Here is a 21,649-nt window from a genome sequence, read left to right on the forward strand (position 1 = left end):
GCTCCTGGCCCCGGGTGAAACCGCATCCCCTGCATCCTGTATAGTTACGCCCCTGAGGTCCATGATCCCTGGAACGTGGCTCTGCATTATATTAATATACACCTCTGTTGGAAACTGCATACTGACTGAGTGCTGCGGGACTTGTGGACTATAAACCTCAGCAGCCTTTCCCGACGGAGACTCCTGCCTGGCTGTTATGGGGCTTTCTAGGTAAAGTGTTGGAATGGATGATGACTTCTTCATAATCAGTGATGCATTGATCCTTATCTAATCTATATTTAATTATCTTATTCTACACATTAGGTAAACCAGTTGAAATTGTTAAAATTCCTTAGACTTTGTAGTACTCACATATTGTAATATAACAGCTATCTACAACTGCTTCCCAGGAAGGAACAGGAAGGTAGAGTCTGTTGACTTGGTTGTGTCTGTACATGCAATGATGAGCTCCATACACCGATGGGATATAGATTCAACAGAAGATAAAAGATCTCCTTGGATTAACGCCACTATTATCCAAGGAATTGGGGTGGATGTTCAATCCCAGTCCTTGGTTTACACCTACTTCCTGCACAATTGTAACTTCTGGTAGAATGGAAGTCATCCTTAGCGGATCAGTTCAATCTTATATAAATCTTAAACATTGCAGAATGTAAAATTGCTAATTATTAACCACTACAATTCCTCAACTTTTTTTTTTAAATTATCGATTTTTACATTCAGTGGCTAAAACTCCATCCTGACCTCTTAGGGTCCTTTTAGACGAGCCAATTCTCGTTTGAATGAGCGAGTGACATCACCGCCAACTCATTCAGCCTGTATAGACAGGCAGATCATCATTGGCTCATTCAAAAGAGAATCGTTCAGTCCCAGTATAAGTGAATGAGAGGGACTGAATGAAAGCCGAACAATAAGCGAATGAGCCAACAATGGTTTTTATGTCTGCATAAAATGAACGATGAATGAAAAGCGAATGATTCTCATTCGTTGTTCAGTCATTGGCTTGCATTTAGACTGGCATTTAACGTCTATTGTTCACTGCGGTAAACTGCATCCGCCTTGTCTCATAGCTGAGCTTCTTCCTGGTGATGGGGCTTTGAATACCCGACGCTCGAGGAGCCAACATTCACGGAATGGCTGTGATTGACTCATCGAGCGCCGGCTGTGATTGGCTGCTGGCACGCGATTAGCCAATCACAGTGCTTGCTTTACTGGAGGCAGAGTATTTAAAGCCCCATCACCAGCAGAAGCTGAGATAGCAGACAGGGAGGACTCAGCAGTTTGCTGCAGCGCTGCCTGAGACCATTGGGACTCCGTGGACCAGGTGAGTATTGATTTTTTTTCGGGGGGTGCATGATAGCTAGGTCTTATTTTCAGGGGAGGCCTTATATTTCAAGCCTCCCATGAAAACCTGGTAGGTCTTACTATCGGGGTAGGACCTATTTTCGGGGAAACACGGTATTGTGTTTAGCTTCAGTTGGATTGCTTAAACCGATACATTATAACAAAGCCTCAGCTTCAAGCGGCAGTTAACAGCAAGCCAAGATCTTGAAAACCATAAGGAATTGATAAACACAGTATATTAGAAAGTTGCATAACTTTGGCTTATACAATAATTACTTAAGGAAGAACAACTCCTGAGGTCGTGAAATGCTTAACAGTGGCATAGTAAGATGTTGTGAATGAACACAGGCTGATAGAGGAGTTTCTTTCTTTGGCTGCTACCTATACTTCATTCCATAAAATGAGGACAAGAGCACTTGAACAGCAATGACTCAACAGCCAAATATGAAAACAGAAAATTATCCAAAACTCAACCTCCCAGATTCTTGGAGAAGTTCCCAATTTATTGCTAAATATCACACAGATTGTACAAAATGCTGCAAACATCCAGTTTAAGGGACGGACCCGGAGATGACTTGGAATGTCTCCTATTTAGCAATAAAATTGCAACATTTTGTATATGATGTTGTCAGTGGCATTGTTAGTTTCTGCAGATCTTTACCTGGTGTCTTGAAGTTTCTCAGTTGGGACGGAGTATCATAGATCTCTAGTATCCAGTCGCCTGAGGTTTTCTCACCCCAACAGTGTGTAGTCATAAACTCCCAGTTCTTAAACCCCTCCATGGAATGGTCAAATAGCCTAGGAATTATTACAAGAAAATGGTTACTAAATGGTATTAAATAAAAGAGACTTCAGGCTGAAAATTCAGTATTTCTAATCCCCTACTGCTGAAAAGACTTATTTTTGGGTGGTCTGTCTATCTTGGTTCTTTATATAGCTAAACTGGACATCCATGTCATACATAAATGATGCAAGTATGAAAACACGAAGAAGCAGCAATAAAGAAGGCCAAAAATCCCCATTAGTTATATCTTAGTGCATTAGGGTAGCTTGAAGCTCCAGGTCCCCAACGTAAATCTGAACCAGAATCTCTGCACCTACCCTGTTTCCCTGAAAATAAGACATTCCCTGAAAATAAGACATAGCATGATTTTCCAGAATTTTTGAGGATGCAAAATGATTTTTCAGGCTTTTTGAGGATGCTTGAAATATAAGCCCTACTCCAAAGTTAAGCCCTGCTAACAGTTAATTTAAAAAGTCCGTTTAAATAGTGTCCAGGCAGCTATACAGGTAAAAAAGTTAAACCTATTTGAACAATATTTAATATAAGACACTGTCTTATTTTCAGGGAAACACAGTGCCATTCATAAATGTAGTGTCTTAGAGCCCACATAAGTACCAGGCCGGGTATGACGGCTACCTCCATAGCTATACCCCTGTCTTGATGGCTCACTTTTGAGCGAAAACTGAATTTTCATTTTCTGCTGGGGGACTCAAACTATAAACTAGGCTACGTAAACTAATAAAAGTATCAAATAATTCAATTTGCAGTTTCATTAAGCAATAACACATTTATTTTTTCCTAATATATGTTTCCTGGCCTCAATTAAAAATTTTATATCTCTACTCGGCAGCAGTTTGATTCTGAAGAACAGTGCATAAAAGCAGGATGAATACTAGAATGCACAACAGATTATCAGAAAATTGAATGAAAACTCAACATTTCTAGTGGTTAATGCGGAAATACAACATTTTGTATATTTTAGAATGAGGTTTTAGGCTTTGTTCACACTTGTGTTCAGGCATTCTGTGTTCCTGTTCTGTCACAGGACGAGGAAAGCATAAATGTCAGCTACCGTGTTTCCCTGAAATAAGCCCTACCCCGATTTTCAGGTAGGCTTGAAATACCCCCCTTCCCCTGAAAATATGCCTTAGCTAAACTACATGAAAAAAAAATCAATACTCACCTAGCCCGCGGCATCTAAGTCCCTCGCGTTGGTCTCCGGCGCTGTGGCAAGCTTCCATGTCCTCTGCACTGACATATCAATCTCTTTCTGCGCTTTGAATGCCCCACCTCCAGCAAGTGAGTGCTGTGATTGGATCAAGCACCAGCCAATCAGAGCAAGCTTTCAATCATTCACAGCCATTCAGTGAATGACATCACTGAATGGCTGTGATTGGTTCATCGAGCGCCGGCTCTGATTGGCTGAGCCAGCGTCGCTCATGATCCAATCACAGCACTCACTTGCTGGATACGGGGTATTCAAAGCCCCATCACCAGATAGAGAGTGATATGTCAGTGCAGATGACATGGAAGCCTTCCGCGGCACCAAAGACCAGCGCGAGGGATCCAGACACCATAGGCCATGTGAGTATAAGACACCCCCCAAAAATAAGACACTGTGCCTCATTTGGAGCAAAAATTAATATTAGACAGTGTCTTATTTTTGGGAAACACGGTAGTAATAGATCCATTATATGATAGAAATAAAGGTTGCCCAACGAACCCCATTGACTATAATGAGATTTGTCCATGCTGCCGGCCATTTTCGCAGGCAAAATAGTGCACCAAGTTGAGATATTTTGCCTAAGGTGTTGTACACTGATTCTGCCTCACATCCACTTGCGTTTTTTTAACGCTGCGATATCGCTGCGTTTTTTTCACGCAATTGTCAATGGGACTTTCAAATGTTAAAAACGCATCGCAAGTTGGTGCTTTGCAATTTTTGTGCAATGCGCTTTTAACGTTAGAAAGTCCCATTGACAATCGCGTGAAAAAGACGCACCAATATTGCGTGAAAAAAACGTGCAAGAAATACGCTAGTGTGCAGGAGCCCTTATGGTTTTCTTTAAGATGCAACGATTCGTTGAAGAAATCATTAAAACGAGCGAAAGTGAATGATAACCATTCAGTCTAAACACAAGCCAATACCCGAACGATGAACAATAATCATTCGCTTTTCACTTGTCGGTCATCTTAGGCAGGCATAATAACCATCGTTGGCTCATTCACTTGTCGTTTGTCACGGTTCGTTGAGTCGTTCTCTTACATTTACACAGCGAATGAGAAAGATTGAACAATTTCTTATTTGAGCGAGCCAACGATGTATCTGCCTGCATAAACAGGCTGCACAAGTCAACTCCGATGTCATTCGCCAGTTCGAATGATAAATCGTCTCGTCTTAAAGGGCCATGACTATTTCTCATCCAGTAGCTCCGGCCCCCTGTAGAATCCCAGTATGTGTAGCTGACAGTTGCAGATATCAAAATCTATTGTTCACAAATAGCACTAGAGATGTCAAAGCATTACTGAAACTTGGCACCAGGGTTGGCAGCATTTAATTGGCACCAGAATAAGGACCACATCACTATCACTACTGAGTCAAGATTATATGTAATAGACACATTAGCACTACAGCCATCATTTGTATCAGCTCAATGCAAAATCAATTTGGTTTACTCATTAAAGTTTTTTATTTTAACTTATGCTTACTATCGGGTTTCCCCGAAAATAAGACAGTGTCTTATATTAATTTTTGTTCAAAAAGGTTTAACTTTTTTACATGTATAGCTGCCTGGACACTATTTAAATTGACTTTTTTAATTAACTGTTAGCAGGGCTTAATTTTGGAGCAGAGCTTATATTTCAAGCATCCTCAAAAAGCCTGAAAAATCATTTTACATCCTCAAAAATTCTGGAAAATCATGCTATGTCTTATTTTCTGGGTATGTCTTATTTTCAGGGAAACAGGGTAATAGTTGGTTGGTTGATTTTGCCCATGCCTCTGATGGATCTGCTATTCTTCTAGAACTAAAGTGGTTTAAACTAATGTGGTTCTTGAGCTAAAGAGGTTGTGGATGTCGGGATGATGATAAGATCATTAATAGAGATGAGCGAGCACCAAAATGCTCGGGTGCTCGTTATTCGGGACGAACTTTTCGCGATGCTCGAGGGTTCGTTTCGAGTAACGAACCCCATTGAAGTCAATGGGCGACCGGAGCATTTTTGTATTTCGCCGATGCTCGCTAAGGTTTTCATGTGTGAAAATCTGGGCAATTTAAGAAAGTGATGGGAACGACACAGAAACGGATAGGGCAGGCGAGGGGCTACATCTTGGGCTGCATCTCAAGTTCACAGGTCCCACTATTAAGCCACAATACCGGCAAGAGTGCCCCCCCCCCTCCCAACAACTTTTACTTCTGAAAAGCCCTCATTAGCAATGCACACCTTAGCTAAGCACCACACTACCTCCAACAAAGCACAATCACTGCCTGCATGACACTCCGCTGACACTTCTCCTGGGTTACATGCTGACCAACCGCCCTCCCCCCTGCACGACACAGTGTCCACAGCGCACACCAAACTGTCCCTGCCCAGCCTTCAGCTGCCCTCATGCCACGCCACCCTCATGTCTATGTATAAGTGCGTCTGCCACAGGAAAAGCAGGCACACACTGCAGAGGGTTGGCATGGCTAGGCAGCGACCCCCCCATAAAAGGGGCGGGCTGATAGTCCACAATGCTGTACAGAAGCAATGAGAAATCCAATCCTGTGCCACCTCCATCTGGAGCTGCACACGTGGGCATAGCAATGGGGAACCTATGTGCCACACACTATTCATTCTGTCAAGGTGTCTGCAGGCCCCAGTCAGACCGCGGTTTTTTATTAATAGTCACAGGCAGGTACAACTCCGCAATAGTAATTCCGTGTGCACCTACAGCATGGGTGGGTGCCAGGAACCCACCGGCGGTACATAGAAATATCCCATTGCATTGCCCAACACAGCTGAGGTAGTAATGTCGTGCTTAATGCAGGTGGGCTTCGGCCCACACTGCATGCCCCAGTCAGACTGGGGTTCTTTACAAGTGGAAACAGATGCATTTATAATTCCCTGTGGACCCACAGCATGGGTGGGTGCCAGGAAGCCACCGGCGGTACACAGAAATATCCCATTGCATTGCCCAACACAGCTGAGGTAGTAATGTCGTGCTTAATGCAGGTGGGCTTCGGCCCACACTGCATGCCCCAGTCAGACTGGGGTTCTTTTCAAGTGTACAGATGTAGTAAAAACTCCGTGTGCACCTACAGCATGGGTGGCTCCCTGGAACCCACCGGCGGTACATAGAAATATCCCATTGCATTGCCCAACACAGCTGAGGTAGTAATGTCGTGCTTAATGCAGGTGGGCTTCGGCCCACACTGCATGCCCCAGTCTGACTGGGGTTCTTTACAAGTGGAAACAGATGCATTTATAATTCCCTGTGGACCCACAGCATGGGTGGGTGCCAGGAAGCCACCGGCGGTACACAGAAATATCCCATTGCATTGCCCAACACAGCTGAGGTAGTAATGGCGTGCTTAATGCAGGTGGGCTAAAAATTTATTTGATTACACTGTAGGCGAGGGCCCACAAAAATTGCTGTATCAACAGTACTAATGTACCTGAAAAAAATTGGCCATGGCCAACCAAGAGGGCAGGTGAAACCCATTAATCGCTTTGGTTAATGTGGCTTAAAGGGGTTGTCCCGCGGCAGCAAGTGGGTCTATACACTTCTGTATGGCCATAATAATGCACTTTGTAATGTACATTGTGCATTAATTATGAGCCATACAGAAGTTATAAAAAGTTTTATACTTACCTGCTCCGTTGCTAGCGTCCTCGTTCCCATGGAGCCGACTAATTTTCGCCCTCCGATGGCCAAATTAGCCGCGCTTGCGCAGTCCGGGTCTTCTTATCTTCTCAATGGGGCTCCGTGTAGCTCCGCCCCGTCACGTGCCGATTCCAGCCAATCAGGAGGCTGGAATCGGCAATGGACCGCACAGAAGCCCTGCGGTCCACGGAGACAGAGGATCCCGGCGGCCATCTTCAGCAGGTAAGTATGAAGACGCCGGACCGCCGGGATTCAGGTAAGCGCTGTGCGGGTTGTTTTTTTAACCCCTGCATCGGGGTTGTCTCGCGCCGAACGGGGGGGGGGGGGGGGGGGGTTAAAAAAAAAAAAAAAAACATTTTGGCGCGGGACAACCCCTTTAAGTGGTAACTAGGTTTAACGAAAACCCCAGTTTAACGAAAAATTGGTTCAAGTTAAAGTTCCAACGCTTTTCAGAGCATTGAAACATCTAAAAATTGTTTAGAAAAATTATGAGTGCCCATTCAGCGTGATTACGTGAGGTTTCAGGAGGAGGAGCAGGAGGAGGAGGAGGAGGAGGAGGAGGAGGAGGAATATTAGACACAGATTGATGAAGCAGAAATGTCCCCGTTTTGGATGGTGAGAGAGAACGTAGCTTCCATCCGCGGGTGCAGCCTACGTATTGCAGAGAAGTCTGGGGAAATCCAGGCTTTGTTCATCTTGATGAGTGTTAGCCTGTCGGCACTATCGGTTGACAGGCGGGTACGCTTATCTGTGATGATTCCCCCAGCCGCACTAAACACCCTCTCCGACAAGACGCTAGCCGCAGGACAAGCAAGCACCTCCAGGGCATACAGCGCTAGTTCAGGCCACGTGTCCAGCTTCGACACCCAGTAGTTGTAGGGGGCAGAGGCGTCACCGAGGATGGTCGTGCGATCGGCTACGTACTCCCTCACCATCCTTTTACAGTGCTCCCGCCGACTCAGCCTTGACTGGGGAGCGGTGACACAGTCTTGCTGGGGAGCCATAAAGCTGGCCAGGCCCTTAAAGACTGTTGCACTGTCTGGGCTGTACATGCTGCTCGATCTACGCACCTCCCCTGCTACATGGCCCTCGGAACTGCGCCTTCTGCCACTAGCGCTGTCGGATGGGAATTTTACCATCAGCTTGTCCGCCAGGGTCCTGTGGTATAGCAACACTCTCGAACCCCTTTCCTCTTCGGGAATGAGACTGGGAAGGTTCTCCTTATAGCGTGGGTCGAGCAGTGTGTACACCCAGTAATCCGTAGTGGCCAGAATGCGTTGAATGCGAGGGTCACGAGAAAGGCATCCTAACATGAAGTCAGCCATGTGTGCCAGGGTACCTGTATGCAACACATGGCTGTCCGCACTAGGAAGATCACTTTCAGGATCCTCCTCCTCCTCCTCCTCCTCCTCCTCAGGCCATACACGCTGAAATGATGACAGGCAACCAGCATGGGTACCGTCAGCAGTGGGCCAAGCTGTCTCTTCCCCCTCCTCCTCATCCTCCTCATGCTCCTCCTCCTCCTCCTGTACGCGCTGAGATATAGACATGAGGGTGCTCTGACTATCCAGCGACATACTGTCTTCCCCCGCCTCCGTTTCCGAGCGCAAAGCGGCTGCCTTTATGGTTTGCAGGGAACTTCTCAAGATGCATAGCAGAGGAATGGTGACGCTAATGATTGCAGCATCGCCGCTCACCACCTGGGTAGACTGATCAAAGTTTCGAAGGACCTGGCAGATGTCTGCCAACCAGGCCCACTCTTCTGAAAAGAATTGAGGAGGCTGACTCCCACTGCGCCGCCCATGTTGGAGTTGGTATTCCACTATAGCTCTACGCTGCTCATAGAGCCTAGCCAACATGTGGAGCGTAGAGTTCCACCGTGTGGGCACGTCGCACAGCAGTCGGTGCACTGGCAGATTAAAGCGATGTTGCAGGGTGCGCAGGGTGGCAGCGTCCGTGTGGGACTTGCGGAAATGTGCGCAGAGCCGGCGCACCTTTACGAGCAGGTCTGACAAGCGTGGGTAGCTTTTCAGAAAGCGCTGAACCACCAAATTAAAGACGTGGGCCAGGCATGGCACGTGCGTGAGGCTGCCGAGCTGCAGAGCCGCCACCAGGTTACGGCCGTTGTCACACACGACCATGCCCGGTTGGAGGCTCAGCGGCGCAAGCCAGCGGTCGGTCTGCTCTGTCAGACCCTGCAGCAGTTCGTGGGCCGTGTGCCTCCTATCTCCTAAGCTGAGTAGCTTCAGCACGGCCTGCTGACGCTTGCCCACCGCTGTGCTGCCACGCCGCGCGACACCGACTGCTGGCGACGTCCTGCTGCTGCTGACACATCTAGATTGCGAGACAGAGGTTGAGGAGGAGGAGGAGGAGGGTGCTTTAGTGGAAGAAGCATACACCGCCGCAGATACCACCACCGAGCTGGGGCCCGCAATTCTGGGGGTGGGTAGGACGTGAGCGGTCCCAGGCTCTGACTCTGTCCCAGCCTCCACTAAATTCACCCAATGTGCCGTCAGGGAGATGTAGTGGCCCTGCCCGCCTGTGCTTGTCCACGTGTCCGTAGTTAAGTGGACCTTGCCACTAACCGCATTGGTGAGGGCGCGTACAATGTTGCGGGAGATGTGGTCGTGCAGGGCTGGGACGGCACATCGGGAAAAGTAGTGGCGACTGGGAACTGAGTAGCGCGGGGCCGCCGCCGCCATCATAGCTTTGAAGGACTCCATTTCCACAACCCTATACGGCAGCATCTCAAGGCTGATAAATTTGGCTATGTGGACGGTTAACGATTGAGCGTGCGGGTGCGTGGTGGCGTACTTGCGCTTGCGCTCCAAAGCTTGCGCTAGCGACGGCTGGACTGTGCGGTGCGAGACATTGGTGGATGGGGCCGAGGACAGCGGAGGTGAGGGTGTGGGTGCAGGCCATGAGACGGTAGTGCCTGTGTCCTGAGAGGGAAGTTGGATCTCAGTGGCAGGTTGGGGCACAGGGGGAGAGGCAGCGGTGCAAACCGGAGGCAGTGAACGGCCTTCGTCCCACCTTGCGGGGTGCTTGGCCATCATATGTCTGCGCATGCTGGTGGTGGTGAGGCTGTTGGTGGTGGCTCCCCGGCTGATCTTGGCGCGACAAAGGTTGCACACCACTGTTCGTCGGTCGTCAGGCGTCTCTGTGAAAAACTGCCAGACCTTAGAGCACCTTGGCCTCTGCAGGGTGGCATGGCCCGAGGGTGCGCTTTGGGAAACACTTGGTGGATTATTCGGTCTGGCCCTGCCTCTACCCCTGGCCACCGCACTGCCTCTTGCAACCTGCCCTGCTGATGCCCTTGCCTCCCCCTCTGAAGACCTGTCCTGAGTAGGCGTTGCACACCAGGTGGGGTCAGTCACCTCATCGTCCTGCTGCTCTTCCTCCGAATCCTCTGTGCGCTGCTCCCTTGGACTTACTGCCCTTACTACTACCTCACTGCAAGACAACTGTGTCTCATCGTCATCGTCCTCCTCACCCACAGAAAGTTCTTGAGACAGTTGGCGGAAGTCCCCAGCCTCTTCCCCCGGACCCCGGGAACTTTCGAATGGTTGGGCATCAGTGACGATAAACTCCTCTGGTGGGAGAGGAACCGCTGCTGCCCAATCTAAGCAGGGGCCCGAGAACAGTTCCTGGGAGTGTTCCCGCTCCTGAGCAGGTGTCATTGTAGTGGAGTGAGGAGGCTGGGAGGAAGGAGGAGCAGCAGACAGAGGATTCGGATTTGCAGCACTGGACGGCGCAGAACTGTGGGTGGATGATAGATTGCTCGAAGCACTTTCTGCCATCCAGGACAGGACCTGCTCACACTGCTCATTTTCTAATAAAGGTCTCCCGCGTGGACCCATTAATTGGGCGATGAATGTGGGGACGCCAGAAACGTGCCTCTCTCCTAATCGCGCAGCAGTCGGCTGCGATACACCTGGATCAGGAGCTCGGCCTGTGCCCACACCCTCACTTGGCCCTCCGCGTCCTCGGCCACGTCCACGTGCACGTCCTCTAGGCTTACCCCTACCCCTCAGCATGCTGTATTACCAGTGATTTGATTTCCCAGGCAGGAAATAAATTGGCGCAAGCCTGCAGGCCAAATATAATGTTTTCGCTTTTTTGCAAACGGAAGACCCCACTGCGTGTATTCAATGAAAAACAAGAAGTTTAATATCTGTGGTGTGGCCCTGAAAAAGTGTCACACAAGTATAGTGTAGCAGAGTTATTAGCTCTAGCAGAGCAGGTATTTGCCAGCAGTCAGGATACACAATGGCGCTAGGCTGCAGTAAAGCGTAGCTGGTTGCGTCTGATTTTTGTACGTTGTACACGCAGCACACACGTACACGCAGACCTTAGGACTGACACAGGCAGGCCAAATATAATTTTTTTCCTTTTTAGCTTAGGGAAGCACCCACTGCGTATATTCAATGAACAAGAAGTTTAATATCTGTGGTGTGGCCCTCAAAAAGGGTCACACAAGTATAGTGTAGCAGAGTTATTAACTCTAGCAGAGCAGGTATTTGCCAGCAGTCAGGATACACAATGGCGCTAGGCTGCAGTAAAGCGTAGCTGGTTGCGTCTGATTTTTGTACGTTGTACACGCAGCACACACGTACACGGAGACCTTAGGACTGACACAGGCAGGCCAAATATAATTTTTTTCCTTTTTAGCAAAGGGAAGACCCCACTGCGTGTATTCAATGAATAATGTATGTCTTCTCGCCCTGCCTACACAATTCTACCCCTGTAGTATTAATGCCGGGTGCAATGCTCTGCACAGCTGGTTTTGAGAAAAAAAAAAATATGCAACACTGCTAACAGCAGCCTGGACAGTACTGCACACGGATAGAAGTGGCCCTAGAAAGGACCGTTGGGGTTCTTGAAGCCTACACTAACTCCTAACACTCTTCCTGCCTAACCCCCACTTCTGTCCCTATTGCCGGGCGCAATGCTCTGCAGATCCAATTTTTGACAACAAAAAAAAAATAATACAGTGCTAACACAGTACTGCACACTATTAGATGTGGCCCTGAGAAGGGCCGTTGGGGTTCTTGAAGCCTACACTAACTCCTAACGCTCTCCCTACAGCAGCACCAGCAGCAGCACTTTCCCTCAGCTAACTCACAAGACATCTGAGGCGAGCCGCGGGAGGGGCCGATTTTTATACTCTGGTGACATCTGATCGCCCCAGCCACTCACTGCAGGGGGGTGGTATAGGGCTTGAACGTCACAGGGGGAAGTTGTAATGCCTTCCCTGTCTTTCAATTGGCCAGAAAAGCGCGCTAACGTCTCAGAGAGGAAACTGAAAGTAACCGGAACACCGCGTGGTGCTCGTTACGAGTAACGAGCATCCCGAACACCCTAATATTCGCACGAATATCAAGCTCGGACGAGTACGTTCGCTCATCTCCAATCATTAAGTGCTGTATACAAATGTATACTAATATGTATTAGCTCTGTGTTACCTAGACAAATCAATACCCTACAAATGGCATTAATGCAAGGGAAAAGTAAAATCAGCCGCTGCTCTAAATATATGACCCTTATAAAGAGCCTTCTGTTACAGTTTACATTTTAGTGAGCTGAAAATGCAAAGCTGTGTTAACATATACGGCCAGCATCCCCATAGAGAGTACAAGTCATCTTTTCTTCATCTGATGAGAAGGTAATGTACACTGGGAACTGGCCGATAATGATTGACTGCAAGGTTATACATTAATACTCTACCGCAGTCTACTGAATGCAGCAGAGCTTCCATGGGCAGAACGTCTTCACATCAAATATAATGTGTGTATAGATGATTCTTATGTATAATGTACTCCGTGCTTCAGTGTGTCTTCTAGACAATGCAGAGGTCATCCCAAATCTATAAAATCAGAATCTCTCCTCCTTCTAGATGTGACCATTCTAGGAACAAAACTTCTGGCGGCCAACTTTCTCAGCTTTGTCTTCCACAAGTGACAACTATGATGGCTTTTGTTCATTTGGAACCTTGAAGTCTGCTCATTGTAGCAAGCAGTGAGCCCCCTGTTCCTGTATCGCTGGTGAGGAGGGGTATTGTCTTTCCTCAAGTAGAGCACCTAGAACCGTGATGGCGAACCTATGACAAGCGTAGCCGTAGTCGCTGACACGCGGCCGCTGTCGGACGTTCTCCCCGTTAGTGGTGAATACCGGCATGGGCCAGCGGCTCCCTTGCCGGTATTCACTAAGCAGCGCTGATCCTGGTGCACACCGTGATGTCAGTGTGCAGCTGGGATCCTCCTCACCCTCCCCTGACGTCTCTTGCCACTTGGTTTCGCGAGAGCGTCCAGCGGAGGAGGCGTCCGGCAGCACACTGATGTCACACTGTGTGCGAGAGATCATTGCTGCTAGCGGCGCGGAGGACAGAGGTGGAGAGAGTAAGTATATGGGTCTCAGGGGGCACTGTCACTGCTGGGTGGCGCTGTGTGGGGCCAATGTCACTGCTGGGGGCCGCTGTGGGGGTCCACTGTCACTGCTGGGGGCCGCTGTTGAGGGCACTGTCACTGCTGGGGGCCGCTGTGGGGGGCCATTGTCACTGCTGTGGGCCGCTGTGGGGGGCGATTCTCACTGCTGGGGGCCGCTGTGGGGGGCACTGTCACTACTGGGGGCCGCTGTTGGGGGCGCTGTCACTGCTGGGGGCCGCTGTGTGGGGCGCTGTCACTGCTGGGGGCTCATCATTATTTAGATAAGTTAGGGGGAGGCAGCGAGAGGTGAGGGCCTGTGCTGTGGGTGTTTTGGGTTTATTAAATACAGTTATATATCACAATTATACATTTTTGTTACTTAAACTATAAATTTCGCAAATTTATGTTTTTTTTCCTCAAAGTGACACACCACCCGAGTTATGCTCGGTTTTTTTGGCGAATTTTGACACATCGAGCTCGAAAGGTTGCCCATCACTGACCTAGAAGGTGTGTGGAGATACCTAGGAGGTGAGTGAGGAGACTTATAAGGCTATGCAGCTCTGAGTAAGAGCGGATTTGCATTGCGGAGTCCGTGGTAGGCGTTTGCATGCTATGGCAAATTGCGATTTCATATCCACAAGCGGGTCACCGGCCGGGCACCGGGTCAAACTCTGCATGCGGGGTCCGATCCGCACATGTGCAGGAGGCCTAATACATGCAAATGAAAATCACATAACAGGACGAAACAAAACCATTGATTTCAATGGTCTTGTTTCGACTATCAGGATTCTCGTGCGTTATTATTTGGACTTGTTCTATCTTTCTCGCCCGTAGTTAATACTATTGTGAGAAAGTGCAAGAGTTAGAATAATAATTTAAAAAAACACAGTTCATGCGCAAATATGCTCTGTAATGGCGAGCGTGTTAGCGCATGCGCCCAAGTGTTTTTGCCTTTACAATAAAATTCCATAGGGTGAAATACAGCTATGAGAAAAAAAATAGACGGAAGAGGAGCGCAAACTAAGGCCGGGCTCACACAATGTAATTGCATTGCGAAATACGTGCACAATGTACATCTGCATAATATGCGGTACATGGCGTCAAGGAAAGTACATTGAGCTTCATTGTTCCATTCACACTTGTGTACAGCATGTTCTATTTCACCACATATTACACGCGTAAGAGTCCTACTGTTCTCTATGGGTGCATTTAAAACGTAGTGCATACGCAATTACATTGCACATGTGCTGCGCTTTTTACACGTGTTGCTAGGAGACATGAGAAGGAAATTTAAAGAAGAAGAAACCAGAAAGACAGTGCATGACAGTGCACGTAAAATACGCTGAACATGAGCAGGCATAAGAGAGTATTACATCAGCATACGTGCTTGCGACTAGGACTTGACTTGAATGGCAGCTGAGTGCTGCCTCTGATTGGTCACAGCGCTCAGCCAATCAGAGGTAGCGCTTTCAAGAGGCAGGGATTTTTAAATCCCTGGCCAGAAGGGAAGGAGAAGAAGAGTGCCGGGGACCTGCTAGAAGACGCACCAGAGATGACTGCGCTTCCAAGGTGATGTATTAATATATTTCCTTTTTTTTTCTACAGTACATGGATTATTTTTGGGGGTAGTGGTGGTGGGGCTTATATTTCAAGCCCACCCACTTCCCCGAAAATCCTCACCACGGGGAGTCCCCTGGCAGAGGATCGCAAGCATCCCCTATTGATTTCAATTGGGCCTGTGCTGCTGCTGCCTGCACCGTTGGAAACAATAAGGAGAGATCGCAAAAAGAATGGACATGCCGCGCATCGCAAGCCTTAAAACATCGCGCATGTGCGTGGAGCCATTTGAAGCCATTGGCTTCATGTTTTTGCGATTTCTCGCAGCCTCGCAGTGCGGGGAAATCGTGCGCTTTCATCGCCAGTGTGAAGGCACCCTCAATCTGTTATTTTTCATAGCTGTATTTCATCCAATGGGATTTTATTTGAATCATGTTGTTTAATAAAGATGGTTTGTGCTAGGTTTTTCTTTCTGGGTGTTGTTCATTATGATTCCATGTTATTCCAAATATTTGCTCCAATTTTTGGGTGATTTTTTATATACAGCACAGCTGTCTACTATATATACTGAAACTGTATGTCTATGCAGTAACAGTTAAGTGCCCTTCCTCCATTATCATCAAATGTTGCTAAACGTTTTATACATACATACATAGTAACTGTAGCCTTTTTGGGCTGTGGTTCACCTAAAGCATGCTGGGCAATCAGTGAGAAAGAGCTGCAAACTATTAAAAGACTTAGTTTGTGGTGGTTGGAGCTTTCCAGCCCTTGCCTAAGGCGGCAGAAACGCTAGAGTCTGCCATGGTTGTTTCAGCCGTTAATAATAACCAACTGCTAAGCATAGAGAATAAAGATGAGTGAGCGTACCCGTTAAGGCAAAATACTCGAGCGAGTATTGTCATTTTCGAGTACATGCCCGCTCGTGCCAAAAGATTCGGGGGGCGGCGGGGAGGAACGGGGGGGGGGGGGGGGAGATCACTCTCTCTCCCTCTCCCCCCGCTCCCCCATGCTCACTCCCACAACTCACCGCTCACCCCCGCCGGCCCCTGAATCTTTTCTCACGAGCAGGCATGTACTCGAAAATGGCAATACTCGCTCAAGTACTTTGCCTTAACGAGTACGCTCGCTCATCTCTATTAGAGAAGCTTCCATATAAGCTAAATGTGATGCAAGCCAATACTTAAAGCCTTTAAAAGAATAAACAAAGGTTTACTTTGTAGTAAAAAGATGCATTTCTATTCTAAATAAAATGAACATATCTGCATTTTGTCCAGGTCATAAATGAGCCCCAGTGAGTCGTGCATTAAAATGCTCCTCACATGCAGTGAATTACGAGCTCCTCTATAGGGCATTGGAAGTCTGGAGGCTACGAGAGCCAGAGTATCAGATCTGCATTTAGCCTGAGCTAGGAACGTGCTTTTGAAAATGTAACCCTGGGCATTATAGATATGGTGTTGCATAAAAAATGATATCAAAAGGGAATAATCAACATGTGAAGCCCACAGGCAACTAAACACCACTTTTCATAGGACTACTAACAACACAGGCGAAAATTATAGCTCCAGAAGAACAAACGTGTTCGAGAAGTGCCAGAGAATAGGCACGCTCATTGTGATTGATTTCCGTCTTCCAGAAGACTCATGTGCAAATTATAGTTTCCAGCCCACCAAATGAGTGCCCTGATACATAAGTGATCTTTACACATGGGGTAATGAGAGGGAAGACTTGCAGAAGTTATTAGCACTACATTTTAATTTGCATTTATAGTTATTGGCTAATCTTCTTTCAATTCCCTTGAACAGCTGTTTCCCTCTAGGCTTCAACCAAGAACTTTTACAGTTGCTCCAGGTATGCAAACTCTTTACTATGGATTCTTCACTATATTCTGGTTGATACCACATTCGAACACAATTTTTTAAATTTACATGTAAAATATAGCTTGAGTAGACATTTAGGACTTCATGTTTTATCTACAGACAACACTATATAGGGTCAATGCTTTCTTCAATTTCACATGTGAGGCCTATCTAAGAACTAGAGACAGACTCATATTTTCGACGAATGACAGTATAGCCTTTTGTGCCATTTGCTGTGGGCCATTTTACCCTGGATAGGCTACACAGTGGATTTTACCAGCTGGCACTAGCATATAGCTTCATTCCATAGTTGTACTAGGGCAACTGAAAACAATGGTAAGTTGGTTTAGTAGCACAACAAGGTGCAGATGTTACTGGAGTGATATTGTTAGTAAGGCTATATCTTTCCATATGTATATGATGAGGATAACATTTGTGACTTATAGATCAGTCTGTCTGATGTTTAGATAAGGAGAAATATCATATTCGAGGATTTACCTATTCTCAAAATTCCATGCTAAAGACTAGAGATGAGTGAGCATACTCGCTAAGGACAATTACTCGAGAGAGCATTGTCCTTAGCGAATATCTCCCCGCTCGGAAGAAAAGGTTCGGCTGCCAGCGCGGGTGACAGGTGAGTTGCGGCCATGAGCAGGGAGGAGCAGGGGGGAGAGAGAGGGAGAGAGAGATCTCCCCTCCGTTCCTCCCCGCTCCCTTCGCAGCTCCCTGCCCCCCGCCGGCAGCCGAATCTTTGCTCCTGAGCGGGCAGGTACTCGCTAAGGGCAATTGCCCTTAGCGAGTATGCTCGCTCATCTCTACTAAAGACCCTTCTACATTACATGACAAATTGGAAGGAGCATGCAACGAGTGAAGTACCCATTGTGTATCAATGACTCCGCATGTATTTACCACGAACAATAAATGGCAACAAATATAGAAAAAGTTGCCATTTATCTATATTCCTTGGTTGTTTCCTTGCACCTGGAATTCTACCACAGCGCTCTCCTGCGGATGCCATACCTGATCTGTGCACCGTAATTGCATTTGCCATTGGATTATCTTGAGTGACCCAGGGACCAATTGGAGATATACGCCATCCTGGATTTGGACATGCCGATGCCCCCATGGTGGCCTGGTGACGTCGGGTCAGTTTCTTCCTGTCTTTTCACCCACATATCTTTAATATATTCACTCTCTGGAGCGCTACCCACTATGAACAATAAATGGGTAGTTTCCATCGTTCACTGGATCCCAACCATACCTCTAGTCAACCCTTCTGCCACTCTTTTCTGGTCAACAAATCATTACGACTCCTGTTTATACAAAAGGATTTGGAGCAAAAAACAACAATTCTAGGTCCGCATGAAAGATCCAATGAGTGGAAATCTAATGATTTATTGCTAATCATTCAGTCACATTTACACCTACGGTAACAAAAATTGAGCAAAAACACTCAAACTAACGATTATTTGCAAAATAACTGCCCTGTGTTATAGCTCTTAAAGGGGTTGTCCTGCGAAAGCAAGTGGGATTATACACTTCTGTATGGCCATATTAATGCACATTGTAATATACATCGTGCATTAAATATTGGCCATACAGAAGTTATTTACTTACCTACAGGGGGTCCCCCCCCTGTGCTGGCGTCCCCGTTTCCATGGCGCCGACCAAACTTCTCCTCTTGTCGCAGGAACAGTCGCGGTTGTGCAGAGACGATTCCTCTTCTGGATGGTCCGGGCTCACGAGCTGCGTCCTGGCTCCTCCCTCTTCTCCACGTGATCACGTAGCTCCGCCTCTGTCACGTGGTGCCGATCAGCCAATGAGGTGGCTGGAATCGGCAGTGGAGCGCAGACAGCAGAAGAACATCCACGGTGCACCATGGGAGAAGACCAGCGGCACCATCTTGGAAAGAAGAATCTTCAAAGTTGCAGAACGGGGATCCAGGTAAGAGATTTTTTTTTTTTAAATAACACATGGCAGCGGTATTCATTTGGAGTACCAGGGGGGACTGGGCAAAAACAAAAATGTTGCGTTTTGCCGCGGGACAACCCCTTTAACATTGTTCAAGATCTTTTCTAGATCTTATATCCTTTTCTACCAGACATTTTGAAGTCATTTCAGGTGCCTTTTCAGAAGACGCTGAGGAATAACACTATTTGTGGCCATTATATGACTTGTATCTTGCATTTATCACCAGTTTTCCTCTCTGCAGGAGAGTATAGGATGGATTCTTACGCTTGGACTCGAGCAGATGGAGAAAAAAAATAAAATAATAATAACTCGAAATAACAACCCCTTTAAGGCTTCGCGCAGGTTTAAACTATGAAGTATATCTACAAACAGAATTACAATTTAATGGGAATGGAAGGGTATGCCTCTATTGTGAAGCCAAGCAGAATCAAAAGCAATCTGGGCCTTATTGAAGTGATTTAGGTCAAACTAAAGTACAGAAATGAAGAACTCATTTGCAAGCTTACGTCTCGTATAGTTCTTGTTTAGTTATATTTTAATGTAAAGGAACAAGTTTAACGAAGAGGGAAATAATAAGGAATATAATGTAACACTGAAAAAGTGCAAAAATTAAAGAGGATTTCTGATGTTAAATAAAGTATCAGATCAGGTTTTATCTACGCTTCATGTTTTGTTGACAAAGCAGATGTTTCTTTTGATGTAGATGGGATTGGGCAAAGGCTGTGAAGATATAATCCACTTGTGATCAGAGAAGAATCTGGTGAACTAATGACTCTTGTTTTCCCCTTCATGAAAGCATTCCTGAGCGGCAAGGCAGGCGAGCTCCATGCTACACGGAGAATTCAGAATAGCAGAATCGAGCACAAGGGAAGACGGCTACTGCGAAGGGTTTGTAGAGGAAGGGCTAGGACTGTGCTAAGAATTTCCTTAATTAACAAGTAAATGCATGGCGTGTTGTCTTCCTTGAGTCACATTGTGTGTTGTCTTCTTTGAGTACATCTGATAGTGTTTGCATATTGCCTTTGGGTAAATCTGACAATCTCAACATAATGAAGAACATATCACAGCTTGTTATGACATGCGGAAGAATTTGAGGAAGAGTCTAATGTGATATGAAGAAATGTAAAGATGATATGAAATGTGCCCTACTAGCTAATAACGAGGGCAGTTGGAAATACTGTCCAGCTCCGGTAAGAGCTGCCCTCAAATCGTAATGGTGTTGCCCAAAATTAACTCCATTTGTATAGATTGTAGAGCTAGAAAAGAGCATGAGGGGTGCTGATACGTCTTTCGCTTTTCACCGACTTTTAGACTAATAATGCTTTTAGCAGATGAAAGTTTATATTTTTATGTGTGTTACTTAATTTCATAGTTGTAACTCCAGGAAAATACTATTGAGGACTTATCCTTAGGATAGGGTATCAATAGTTGATCAGCTAGGATCTGTTGCTTGGGACCCCAACCAATTAGCTGATCAGGCGCCCACTGCCAGTGCTGCAATACATCAGGGTAGAGCAGAAGCTGCAGCTCTGACCCCGGTGTAGTGGCCGGCACTTATAACCGCAGTTGCATCTCTCATTAAAATCAATGACAGCTGTGTTGGCCACTATACACTGGGATTGGAGTAGCAGCTTCTCCTGCCATCCCTGTGTATTGCAGCATTAACAGCTGGGGGCCGATCAGATGATTGGCCATGGTCCCAAGCAGCAGACCCTAGCGATCAACTATTGATGACTTATCCAGAGGATCTCCAAACATCAATGCAAGCTTTCGGAAGGAATCTTGTTTCTTCAAGACAATACTCTTCCTCACAAGGTGGGCATATTCACCAGAAATTGGCAGATCTTTACTCTGAAACACCCGGCCTACACACCTGATCTGTCACTTTTTATATTTCTTTTGAAAGCTTGCCTCCACGTTTGGAGACCATGCTCACTTGGGATCTGAAAAAAATGTAAATAATGAGGCTACAATTCTATAATTTTGGTTACATGTATTATTAGTGTGAAAGTATGTGAGATAGATAAAGCTAAAGACTTATCAGCACCCTCTTGTAGCAACATTTCCAAGGAAGTAAAGGCTCGTTCACATCGCCGTTTTTGTTTTCTGCTTTGCATTTCCATCAGAGGAGCTACAAGATGTGGATGAGCATACGCAGGGTGAGCATACGCAGGGGGTTAGAAAGAGAAAATAATACAAACAGATCTCTTATAAACAGATGTAAACGGAAGCAACACCCTGATAGAAACTGACAATTTTTAACAGGTCTGTCTATTGGATCCGTTAGTAAAGGGAAACTATGGTTACTGTTTGAATTCCGTTGATGCTTTTATTATGGGATAAGCCAAGATCAAGCTGAGAGACAATTACATTGCAGAACTCAGAAGTTCTACTATGCATATTGTTTATTCCTTCCATAGGTCATTTCAGGACAAATCACCCGAAATTAACAAGGTGTAGCACCCGACCACCTCCGTTTTTTATGAAACTTTGCACATTTGTTTGTTACTAAAATGTATATAAAAATCTTAGTTTTCAGACCCATCAGGTCATGGGGTCAATTTTTCGATGGTCACTGAGAACCATAATTAATATCTTGGAAACTATTGGACATAGGAAGAGCGCCTTTCTGAAATTTAGTGGTAAGAAACTTTAATGTATGGGGCATATATATAATTTTTTTCAGCTTTCTTTCAGGAGTGGCTCAGTTTCAAAAAAGTGAGAAATTTTTACTCCAATTTTACTTCAAATTGTATTGGCAATACAGTGTTTGGAGAAATATATTATAAATCTACATATTATTATGAAGAGAATGACACCTTGCACATTTTTCGATGTCCAATAG

The 21,649-nt window shown here is 46.4% G+C and overlaps 1 protein-coding gene across 3 annotated transcripts in view; it reads right to left on the reverse strand.

Annotated features, from left to right (window-relative positions):
- PCSK5 (proprotein convertase subtilisin/kexin type 5) overlaps positions 1–21,649 on the reverse strand; it is a 436,962-nt gene that overhangs the window by 189,016 nt on the left and 226,297 nt on the right. For all 3 annotated transcript variants that reach the window (XM_066604156.1, XM_066604155.1, XM_066604154.1), the window contains exon 13: positions 2,006–2,142. In XM_066604156.1, coding sequence (XP_066460253.1) covers positions 2,006–2,142 — 137 coding nt within the window. The remainder of the gene's footprint in view (positions 1–2,005; positions 2,143–21,649) is intronic.

The sequence above is a fragment of the Eleutherodactylus coqui genome, chromosome 5 (genome assembly GCF_035609145.1).
Source record: "Eleutherodactylus coqui strain aEleCoq1 chromosome 5, aEleCoq1.hap1, whole genome shotgun sequence".
Classification (NCBI taxonomy): domain Eukaryota; kingdom Metazoa; phylum Chordata; class Amphibia; order Anura; family Eleutherodactylidae; genus Eleutherodactylus; species Eleutherodactylus coqui.